Here is an 11,721-nt window from a genome sequence, read left to right on the forward strand (position 1 = left end):
GTTACCAGATTATGAACAAAACCTAATATTAGGGAAAAGGGAACCTGAGTGAACAAGTAACACAAAATTCTGATATTTATTTATTTAAGAAAGTTAAGCAACACCCAATGCCCCTGTGTGAAAAAAAAATAATTGCCCCCTTAGACTCAAAACCTGGTTAGGCCACCTTTAGAAGCAATGACACTGATTGTATGCCTTCTAAGTTAAATTTTACCTTTGTAGTCCCTTTAGTACCACTCCTTATATATATATGTGTGTGTGTGTTGTATTTTATGTATTTTAATTTATTTTTATGTTTCTTCTGATTTTACTGTTGACAATTTTATTACGTACGTATTTTATTTTTGTAAGCCGCCCTGAGTGCCCTATTATGGGGTAGAAGGGCGGGATAGAAATATTTTAAGATAAAAAATAAAATGACTGTAGTCAAACGCTTCCTGCAGTTCCTGATCAGTCTCTCACAGCACTGTGAAAATCAGACAGGGGGCAAATACTTTTTCACAGCACTGTAGGAGAGATGAGTTTTACATCCCTGGGAATGTAAACCTTGGAATCCAAATCAGCCACAACTCCTACCTTCAACAGCTGTATATGGAAAGGTAGACTACACTGCAGGGCTGTCGCACACTGCCTGAAAAATCTCAGAGTAACAAGCAGGGAGAGAAGGCACAATACTTTCAGAGAGTGAAGCCTACAAAATTCCCATCGTTTCGTAGGTTTTCTGTCCATCACAGAATTATTTCAACAAAACATATCAGGCATGAATCAGGGAACAGTATGACAACAAAACATATCAGGCATGAATCAGGGAATTAGAACAATATCAAACATGCACACATGCAACATACAGGGGGGGAAATAAAGCAAAAAGGTTAAGCATGGGTAATAAGTTCTAGAGGCCATTCAGGCGTAACAATTTAACGTAGCATCTTTTCACCAACCTGTAACTAAACCGTGTCTGCAAGCAAATCTTCACTAATTTGTTACGAAGTGTGCAGTTTGCTCCCAGGCTTGTGATTCTCACATGCAATCTGACACTCCATTTTAGGGATCATAGAATCACAGAAGAGTTGGAAGGGGCCTGTAAAGCCATCAAGTCCAACCCCCTGCTCAATGCTGGAATCCAACTTAACGCATCCCCGACAGGTGGCTGTCCAGCTGCCTCTTGAAGGCCTCTTAAGTGTTGGAGAGCCCACCACCTCCCTAAGTCATCGGTTCCATTGTTGTACCGCTCTAACAGGATCTTTTGACATTGAGATCTTTTGACTGGACACACTGTAGAGTTTTGCACCCCAAGAATTAACACAGACACAAAGATAAAACAAAATTTATTATCTAATGGGAATTAGCACATTTACAACATGGATTAAACTAGAAGTTCCCAAATGTCCCCCCCTGACCACTTTTAAATTGATGAGGGTCTTGACAGACCACTTGGTGATTTTTCTGCCTGTTGTAGCAATGTGCTATACTAGATACTGTAACTGTATTTTTAGAATTTGTATTTTTACAGACATGCTGCAGACCACCTGAATAAATCTCACAGACTCCTGGTGGCCCACAGACCACAGTTTGGCAAACCCTGTATTAAACCAAAGTGATAAAAAGCCCACTGATGCTTGGCTGAGTTTGGGAGAGTTTAAAAACAATACTGTACAAGTGTTATTAAAAATATTCCTGGATACACATAGGAAAACTAGAATGGACATTAATGCTTTTCCTTGTTCCTCAAGGCTGTGGTCTGTTGGATTAGATGATTTCTTTAGCACAGGAGCTAAGGGCAGCCTCTGACAGAAGACAAGACGGGGGTCCATCAGAAACATTTTTGTGCAGAGAGAAATGACATCCCTTGGGTTTCCCAAGATTCCTCAATGCAGAGATGAAAAACACCATCTCGTATGCTTGAGTTGGGCCTGCAAATTTACATAAAAACCAAGACTGTAAACCCTGCCGTCTTGACAGTGAACAGGTGTTAAAAGTGTTAAGGTGGGGCCATCCAGGAAGTTTGTCAAAATTTTTGCAAAATGGCTTCTAGAAGAAAAAAAAAACCACCCCTTATTCTGCTGTCCACATGAGATGGGAGAAAAAGATTAACACACCTTTTGAGCTATTCTGGCAAGAGCCTCAGCACAGTGAAATTTCCCGATGTGAGGAGGGAAATGAAAGAGATATTTAGGTGATCATACATTTCCAGGACACCGATACCCTTTTGCTGACCTTTAAATGTACAAATGACAAGGGACGGACGGCAGAAATTTACAGTGAAAAGAGGCAATGAATTTACGAAGTTCTTCATAATGAAGGCTTGCCAGATGCAAGGGCTCTGCGAATGAGGGAATGATCTGGGAAAGAGGAACACTCACAGGAAGAATGTGTGGTACTGATTGGCTGGAAAGGGCACCCACATAGGTCCACCCCACTCTCTGTTCTATGAATGACTAAGGAGAGATGAGTAGAAACATTTCGCCTCCCATGTGCCTCCCCTCCTCCCCGGGTTGCACACAAGAGCAATGTCCCTAAAGGAAATCTAAAATTAAGCTATAAGGGTTACATAGGCAAGGGCTTTGCTGAAAACAGGATGGCAAATCCTAACTCACACAGTCTAGAGAACATGCTCTACTAATGACAGGAGTACAGCAATGGGGGGTACAAGCTCCTTGTTTGGGGTTGTGCTTGCCCCCCCCCCGGTTCATGCAATTAAAGTAGCTGTTCAAGGGGTCAGGGCCTTCTCCTTTCATTCCATTAGTACACATCTGTTTTTAAGCAGCTTCGAGCACTGGGAAAGGAATATGAGAAATAGCTTAAATAAAGAGCTAAATATTAAATTGGAAAGACAAGCGCTGGGGACAGTCAATGGAAGGACAGCTGAGAGGAGAAAAAACCAATGAGGGAGCAGGCCTTCTTAGGCCCACCCTCCACGCTCTGAGATGTTTTGGAGCGAAGACCAGTGATGTCAGCTGATGGGTGGGTTGGTAGGCATGGTTTGGTAGAAATGGCCTCATAAGCCAAACTGGACACCGTGGCAGGCCAAGGTAGGTCCACTGGCCAGTTCCCACGCCGGCTTATGCAATAATACATCAGTAAGATTTTCAAATGCCAAGACTCTTGTCCCTCTTTAAACAATGTTGATTTTTACTGTCTTTCCTACATGGATTCTTTCATGTACAATAAGACTTTGGTTGTCAATGAAGCTGTATTCACTCAGTGAATTCTAGTTTCTTCCACACTCCATGCTTTTATTTGGTTTCTCCCGTGTAGGTTATGTAATGCTTAGGAAGTTTATGGCTTTGACTAAATTTATTTAAACACTCCAGGCATTTGAATAGTTTCTCTCCTGTGTGTTCTTTGATGTACACTAAGGCTACTGTTCACGCAAAAGCTCTTTCCACACTCTAGGCATTTAAATGGTTTCTCCCCTGTATGTGTCCTTTGATGTACAGAAAGTTTACTGTTGTGATTAAAGCTCTTTCCACACTCTACGCATTGAAACGGTTTCTCCCCCGTGTGGGTTCTTTGATGTTTGGTAAGGTTACTGCTCTGACTAAAGCTCTTTCCACACTCCATGCATGTAAATGGCTTCTCCCCTGTGTGGGTTCTTTGATGTTTAGTAAAGGTACTGCTTTCACTGAAGCTCTTTCCACATTCCATGCACTGAAATGGTTTCTCCCCTGTATGGATTCTTTGATGTACAGTAAGTTTACTGCTTTGACGAAAGCTCTTTCCACACTTCATGCATTTATATGGTTTCTCTACTGTGTGTGTTCTTTCATGTACAGTAAGTTTACTGCTCTGACTAAATTGCTTTCCACACTCCATGCATTTAAATGGCTTCTCCCCTGTGTGTGTTCTTTTATGTAAACTAAGGTTACTGCTGTGCCTAAAGCTCTTTCCACACTCCACGCATTGAAATGGTTTCTCCCCGGTGTGGGTTCTTTGATGTAACCTGAGGTTACTGCTGTGACTGAAGCTCTTTCCACACTCTATGCATTTAAATGGCTTCTCCCCTGTGTGTGTTCTTTGATGTTTAGTAAAGGTACTGCTTTCACTGAAGCTCTTTCCACACTCCATGCACTGAAATGGTTTCTCCCCTGTGTGTATTCTTTGATGTATCGTAAGTTTACTGCTCTCACTAAAGCTCTTTCCACACTCCATGCATTTGAATGGCTTCTCCCCTGTATGAGTTATTTCATGTGCAGTACGTTTACTGCTCTGACTAAATCTCTTTCCGCATACCATGCATTGAAATGGTTTCTCCCCTGTGTGGGTTCTTTGATGTGAAGTAAGATTACTGCTGACGCTAAAGCTCTTTCCACACTCCATGCATTGAAATGGTTTCTCCCCTGTGTGGGTTCTTTGATGTGAAATAAGGTTACTGCTGACACTAAAGCTCTTTCCACATTCCATGCATTGAAATGGTTTCTCCCCTGCATGGGTTCTTTCATGTACAGTAAGGTTACCACTCTGACTAAAGCTCTTTCCACACTTCATGCACTGAAATGGTTTCTCCCCTGTGCGGATTCTGCAATGTCTAAATATTTTCCCATACACTTGGCATTTTTTCCTGCTGTTTCCTTTGTGATCTTCCTGTAGGATCAAGGGTTCATGAACATCAGCATCCTGAAAAGCAGAGGATTTCTTCATCTCATTCTTAGACTGTTTTCCATCATACTCTTGGGATTCTCTTTGATTTCCAAACATCTCTTTTCCTGCTGCTTCACCCATAGGTGTTTCAGATGATACCACAGTTAGCTCCCTATAATTGCCATTGTTCTGCCCATCATCTGTGGGAGTGTGAGAAAAATATGATTGAATTTCAAGAAACAAAAGATCTCATCACAAATGGGGCCTATTTACATCTCTCTGTGTGTTGTTTTTGGATTCTGGCATGCCCACCATTTTCTCCCCTTCTCTCTTGATGCACAGGTGAAGCAGAGGTTACCTTCTGAATATGCTGCACTCACTTGAATTTCTTTCTGGTCCCTATTCCTCTTGTTGTTATCTAGGGATAACTTCCCATTTATTTATTTATTTATTAAATTTATATCCCACCCTTCCTCTTGGAAGAAGCCCAGGGCGGCAAATTATGAGTTCTAAGAACTGTGGTTTAAGTTTCAACAACATTACACAATTTAAAAAATGAAAGTAAAATAGAAGTGTGGCAAGGCTGTGGAAGAAGGGAGCAAATTGGGATCAACTCAGTGGTCTGCGGTTCCTTGGCTGCAGTCAAAAGATATGGTCAGATATAGGAACACAGGAATAAGCCTTATAGAGTGAGTAGTGTCTACACTGGCTGGCTGCGGCTTTGCAGGGTTTCAGATGGGGGCTCCGCAAAGGCCAAAGACTGAACCTCAGGCCCTCTGCATGTGAACATTGTGCACTCAGAGATGGGCTTTCCCCCAAAGGGAGGGGTGGCCCAAGACCAACACTACACAGGTTTGCAATGCTATCCTTTCCCCATTATAACCCTTCACAAAAAACGGAAACCTTCCCATCTCTTCCCTTTACCAGAGTCCCAGTCACTTGGTTCTTCTCCTTACGGGACAGAAAGGCAACAGTACTTTCCGGCTGTCATATTCCTGATACCAAAGGTAGCACAAAGCCATCACGACAAGTAGCCTCGGAGAGCCTTCACTTCCATGAATTATACAGCCATGAGATTGGCTGTATACTATAGCCAGAGTGGATTGTTCACATTCCGCAATGTTAAATTGAAAACACCCCCCATGCCATTCTGCTGCTTCCCATAAGGTCATTTCAAAACAAAACATTACAAAACGTATAGTCCTGAACTCAGAAATGCTTGCTTAACAACCCTCTAAGTTTTCATAGTGATACACAAAACAGAGAGAACTGAGAGTTAAACGTGTTAAACGAGAGGGAAGAAATCCAGACCCTGTTGGACTTTTATCTGTCAGTGGTTTCATAATCTGTTGAAATTAATTGTCCTATTACTGACCTTGCCCCAAACTCTGACCTTCATCTTCTGCAGTTTAAAAGTTAAAAATATGTCTGGGTGATTTTTAATTAATTTAAGAAATTTAGCATTGGAGTCAATGATAAACATGGGCATGCTCAGTAAGAACCAACAGTCAGTGTTCTAAAAGCCAAACTCACAGCTGGTTGGGTTGGCTAATCATGGGGCCACACCCACCTCAGACCTTTATTTCACTTTAGAGAGTCCTGGCTTCCCACAAAGAATCCTGGAAAGTGTAGTTTGTGAAGGGCACTGAGAGGTGTTAGGAGACTTCTATTTCCCTGTCAGAGCTCCAGTGGCCAGAGTGGTTGAACAGTCAGCCCCTCTTCTGGGGATTGTATTAAGATTCAAAGCCAAATCCTCCCACTAACACCTTCAGTGTTGTGAGGATGAATTTGCAATGAATCAGTGGCAGCAGAAGAAATATATTATGTATATATTTATTTATGTATGCATGCATGTTGGTAGAAGGACACAAAAGGGGCAAAGTAAATCCCAAATATTACATTTCTCAAACAGAGATAGTAGTACATTTCACATTAATGCTCCCATCCTAAACATTATTGCCCTGAAGAGTGTCAGTCATTTTTTCACGGTCAACTTTCAACTGAGCATGCTTGAGACTGCAGCCTCTTTTTCAACAAGGGGGAAGCCAGATCTCCTCTTTATAAGAAGACCCAGGCTGGATCGGAGCAAAGTCCAGCATCCTCACAGTGGCCAACTAGATGCATATGGGAAGCCCAGCGGCAGGACAGACCAAGAACAGCTAAGGATCTACCTGCTAATGTCACCTGTTGTTTGAGGTCCTGGATAAAGAGACCTTCTCCTTCTTCCAGGAAAAAAGAGAAGACTAGTTACTTTGGACCACAAAATATTCAGACATTCCAAAGCTTCCCCCATCGTAAAACCACATTTGCTGTTGTCATGTGCCTCTAAGTCGATTACGACTTATGGCCACCCTATGTATCAGTGACCTCCAAGAGCATCTGTTGTGAACCACCCTGTTCAGATCCTGTAAGTTCAGGTCTGTGGCTTCCTTGATGGAATCAATCCAACTCTTGTTTGGTCTTCCTCTTTTTCTACTCCCTTCTGTTTTTCCCAGCATTATTGTCTTTTCTAGTGAATCCTGTCTTCTCATGATGTGTCCAAAGTATGATAACCTCCGTTTCATTATTTTGGCATCTAGTGACAGTCCTGGTTTAATTTGTTCTAACACCCAATTATTTGTCTTTTTTGCAGTCCATGGTAGTAGCAAGGCTCTCCTCCAACACCACGTTTCAAATGAGTTGATTTTTCTCTTATCTGCCTTTTTCACATCCATACCTAGAGATTGGAAGCTGCCTTCTATCAGGTCTATCCGCCTAGCCTCGGCCTCTCTCATCAGTTGCTGCCTCATCCTTTCCTCCCCTGGACATGCCAGTGATTCAGCCCAGGATCTTTTCCATGCAGAGCAAGTTCTGTCCTACTTCAGCCCCTCTCCACACATCCAGGGCCATGGCCCAGGCACCCATCTCCATAACAGCATCCCTGCAGTGTAGGATTAAATGGCACAAATCCTGTTCCTACCTTCAGTATCTATCAGTCAAGAAAAAACAACGACAACAAAGTGTCCTCACCGAGAGAGGCCATCATCTCACAATTCTTCTCCATGACTTCCCTGTGCAGAGCCCTTGGGCCCGGATCCAGCAGAAGGCACTCCTCCTCGAAGGTCAAGAGAACCTGGGAGGAGAAGGGGTTGGGGAAGAGAAGGGTGTTATTCCTCCATTTGTGCCATTCTCCCAGTTTGAAAGGGGAAGTGGCACTAGGGAAGGTGTATGTGTGCATTCATTGATTTAATTGCTTGTGGCCTCCATGCAAAGGAGTAGAGAGAATTGGCAGCCGTCGCACTACTCATTCAGAGGCCCTTCCACACTCAACACAGAGCTGGAGGTGCACCCAGGCAGCCCCTGTGACTCTCCCCAGTTCTCCTCCCCTTATCCAGAGCAGCTGCCCCGCAGCTCTTTCCACCCCACACCCAAGGAAGAGCCAATCCAGATGGTGCCTCTCAGGCCACAGCTCTTCTTGTGAGGCCGTCGGAGGAGATGTAACCTCAGTCACCTCCGGGACCCTCACTGCTCTTGCCACCGTGTACCTGCAAAGTGGGGAAACTGCCAAGTGGGGTCACTCCAGGGCTTGCAGAGGAGAGAGACGGGACAGGAGGACTTTCATCCTGTCTCCAATTTTGGGTTGCATGGATATAAATGTTATAAAGCTGCCTCCACATTATAGCGAACACCAAGTGCTTTTTAAAAGATACTTTTAAAGCTTTTTTAAAAAAGATGTTTTAATATGTTTTTTTTAAAGACGTTTTGCATTAATATATTTTAAAGCCTTTTGTTTTTAAGATGTTTTAGTGTGTTTTTAGTGTTTTTGTTTGCTGCCCTGGGCTCCTTCTGGGAGGAAGGGTGAGATGTAAACTTCATTAAATAAATACAGAATAAATAAGCATTCAAAATAAAATAAAATAAAATGTGCCATTTTCCTTCATGCTCTGTTGCCTTCAGGATGCTCGACCTGAAAAGGGCTTTAAGGGTTAGGCCCTCAATCTCTTGCAGACCTCTCCCCAGCTTCTTCCACAAAGTCCTCCATGCCTGGGCTGGCCGTGATCTTGCCTCCTTCCTCACCAACCCCATCAATCCAGCCATCTTGATTCCCCTTCCATCTCATTTGCCCTCAACGATTTCAGACTTTGGAAAGTTGACAGTTCATAGGTTTTGCGTGTACTGTAAATAAATGGTGGGAGTGGATGAGGCCAAATGCTTCCACCCCAGAGATTCTGAGGGATGCGAAAAGCCTCAAGCCTTTCAAGCTACATCGGAAATGCAGGGAGATGAACACCGAGCTGCGTTCAGTGCGGTTCAGCTCATTGGGCAATGAAAAGGTTTGAGCTACTTACAACTTGACCACATTTAAACAGCAGGACACGTGATTGGGATTGTCCCCTAATCTCATGTGACCTCCCACGAAATTGGGAGGTCACAGATGGGACACCACAAGGAATAGCTGGAAGCATCTTCCATCCTAGCCGCACTGCGCCGATGCAAACGTGCCTCTAGGGATACCTGCTTACATCATCCGGCTAAAATTTGAGTGGGCTTGTTGTGAAGGCCAGAAACGCTGTCTGTGGAAACTGCATGTTTAGCTTCTCCAGTTCCCCAAGTTAGGAAAATGTTAGGATAGATTCCAAGCACTCTGAATGAAGCCACATTTTAGGCTCCTTCACACGTTAACACTGAACACACTTGCAAAATGTCTTCACATTTGTATTAAGTGTTTGGGTGAAAGAGTGTACACTCGCTGATTTGTACAAGTTAACACAGGTACACAGAGACTGTACACTTGTTGAATGTGTGAATGACTGTACAAGTGTATAGCTCAACTATTTGTGTATACACAAATTATACAACAATTGAATATAATGTGCAAATAACTCTGTAAACACAGCCAGGTATTGTTGATATCTCTGCAGGCCAAACACCTATCAAGTAAACCAATTTATATTAATATTTATATGAAATTATTATTATTTATTGCATTTGTATACCGCCCCATAGCCGAAGCTCTCTGGGCTGTTTACAAGAATTAAAAACAAATATACAAATTTAAAAACACTTAAAAAAAACAAAAACAAATGGGAGATTCCTGCCTGGCCAGCTCTGCACCTTGAACACAAGCCCATCTGTCCGTTCAAGAACATGAAGGACAGTCTAGAAAAAAAAGCCCTAAAATATTGGCACAATGTGGTTGGCACAAAACCAGCTATTGTTGTATGGGCTCTCATGTATAAATGGCAACATCCAGAGGGGTAGGTGTGTGGCAGGAGAAACAACAGTCTTATATCTTACAATACATTTTGCAATAAATCTGTTATCTTTGTTACAAGCCTCCAAGTCGATTACGACTTATGGCGACCCTATGAATCAGGGACCTCCAAGAGTATCTGTCATGAACCACCCTGTTCAGATCTTGTAAGTTCAGGTCTGTGGCCTCCTTTATGCAATCAATCCATCTCTTGTTTGGCCTTCCTCTTTTTCTACTCCCTTCTGTTTTCCCCAGCATTATTGTCTTTTCTAGTGAATCAGGTCTTCTCATGTTGTGTCAAGTATGATAACCTCAGTTTCATCATTTTAGCTTCTAGTGACAGTTCTGGTTTAATTTGTTCTAACACCCAGTTATTGGTCTTTTTCACAGTCCATGGTATGCGCAAAGCTGTCATCCAACACCACATTTCAAATGAGTTGATCTTTCTCTTATCCACTGTTTTCACTGTCCAACTTTCACATCCATACATAGAGATAGGGAATACCATGGTCAGGAGTCTAGACCAAGAGGTTAGACTCCCAGCAGTGGCACCCAAGGTGGAATGGTCAAAGCTGAAACACCAGACTAAGATGCATCCACACTCAGAGAAAGGCAATGGTAAACCACCTCTGAATATCTCTTACCACGAAAACCCTATGAACAGAGTATCAAAGATGCAACAACTCCCATCATTCCTGGCTATTGGCCATGGTGGCTGGGGCTGATGGGAGTCCAATAACATTCAGAGGGCACCAGGCTGAGGAAAGCTGTTCCAAATTGAGTAGCTGGCGTACAAGGTGGAAGGATTAACAGTAATCTCACCTACCTTATAGGGTTGTCGTCTGGGCAACTGAATGAGCTGATGATGGGTTCTGAACCCTTTATCTTGACTCCAGCGCTGTGAAATAGGATTGGCTGAGTGATGGTCAATGGGCTATGGCCACCATCAGAACTTCCCTCATGAACAGGGACTTGAACCCAGGTCTCTGCAGACATAGTTCAATAATAAATGGAAGGGTGTGTGTGAGTCTGTGCAAAACCTTGTCGACTGTACAAAGGCAAGAGCCACATTCAATCCTTCACCCACTTTTGCCTCTGCTCCTGCCCAGGACTGGAATGCGGCCCCTAGAAGGCTGCTCAGGAGGAAATGTGGCCCTCGGGCTGGGAAAAGGTTATACGCCCCTGCTCTAACCTCTACATTACCCAAGTTACTCATCCTGGCCCACCTTACAGGGTTCTCGTGAGCAATGGCCAGAGATTGTACTTGGATGCCTCTATAGCATGACGTTCCTGCTGCCCTGGATATTGCAAGGCAAGTGGCGAGGCCGGGCATAATCAAGGCTGGCAGCAGTGCAGGAAGACCCGCACAGCAGCCCACCACCCCCTGTAGCGCGGCAGGAGGGGAAATGATCAGCCCCTTGTAGGGCCCAGGAAATGCAGAGGCAGCTCTCCTCCTCCAGGGTGGCGCTCAAAAGCAACAACACAGGGCATCGCACGCACACAACTGCCCCCTCTGCAAAGCTGCACCCCCTTGCCTGGTCTACGGCTTCAAAGAGGACCTTGCAACGCGAAACCTGCAGCATTGTGGGCCCCAGTTTGCAAATGGATTGCATGCACCAGGGGACACCCGGAGGGAAAGCGGGGGGGGGGGGAGTGGGGCTTTGCCCTCCTTTTCCTTCACCCCCCCAAAATACCAAATCCCCCCCGCATGTTGCACCTCTTTGTCCTCTGCACGCTCCAGCCTCCTCCTCGCCAAGCCTGTTTCTTTTCCCAGGAGAGGGAGAGAGGGAGGGAAGGAGGGACCCCACCCCGCCTGCACTATTGTCCCCCTCCCTCCTGCTGATTGCCACTCCCTGCCATTCAGTCCTCCAATGGGGTTAAGGAGCCGAGTTCTGCTTCCTAGAGAG

The 11,721-nt window shown here is 44.2% G+C and overlaps 1 protein-coding gene across 3 annotated transcripts; it reads right to left on the reverse strand.

Annotated features, from left to right (window-relative positions):
• Positions 1-1,320: 1,320 nt before the first annotated feature.
• Positions 1,321-11,703, reverse strand: LOC133381752 (zinc finger protein 135-like). 3 transcript variants are annotated; one of them, XM_061621161.1, is made up of 4 exons: positions 11,532-11,703; positions 10,641-10,800; positions 7,591-7,693; positions 1,322-4,781 (listed from the first exon to the last, which is right to left on the reverse strand). In XM_061621161.1, the coding sequence occupies exons 3-4, from the start codon at positions 7,622-7,624 to the stop codon at positions 3,298-3,300; spliced, it is 1,518 nt and encodes a 505-aa protein (XP_061477145.1). In that variant the 5' UTR covers positions 7,625-7,693; positions 10,641-10,800; positions 11,532-11,703; the 3' UTR covers positions 1,322-3,297. The 3 variants fall into 3 exon arrangements, with proteins under 3 accessions (XP_061477144.1, XP_061477145.1, XP_061477147.1); XM_061621160.1 differs by lacking the exons at positions 10,641-10,800; positions 11,532-11,703 and adding an exon at positions 7,298-7,501 and having other exon boundaries at positions 1,321-4,781; positions 7,591-7,677; XM_061621163.1 differs by lacking the exons at positions 10,641-10,800; positions 11,532-11,703 and having other exon boundaries at positions 7,541-7,625.
• Positions 11,704-11,721: the final 18 nt, after the last annotated feature.

The sequence above is a fragment of the Rhineura floridana genome, chromosome 3, assembly GCF_030035675.1.
Source record: "Rhineura floridana isolate rRhiFlo1 chromosome 3, rRhiFlo1.hap2, whole genome shotgun sequence".
Taxonomy (NCBI): Eukaryota; Metazoa; Chordata; class Lepidosauria; order Squamata; family Rhineuridae; genus Rhineura; species Rhineura floridana.

Excerpts from the sequence above, each read along its gene's own strand:
- LOC133381752 (XM_061621160.1), bottom strand. The coding sequence starts at position 7,370 with ATGAGGCAGCAACTGATGAGAGAGGCCGAGGCTAGGCGGATAGACCTG. Across the intron at positions 4,782-7,297 it reads AGGCAGCTTCCAATCTCTAG|ATGATGGGCAGAACAATGGC; the intron begins GTATGGATGTGA and ends ACACTCCCACAG.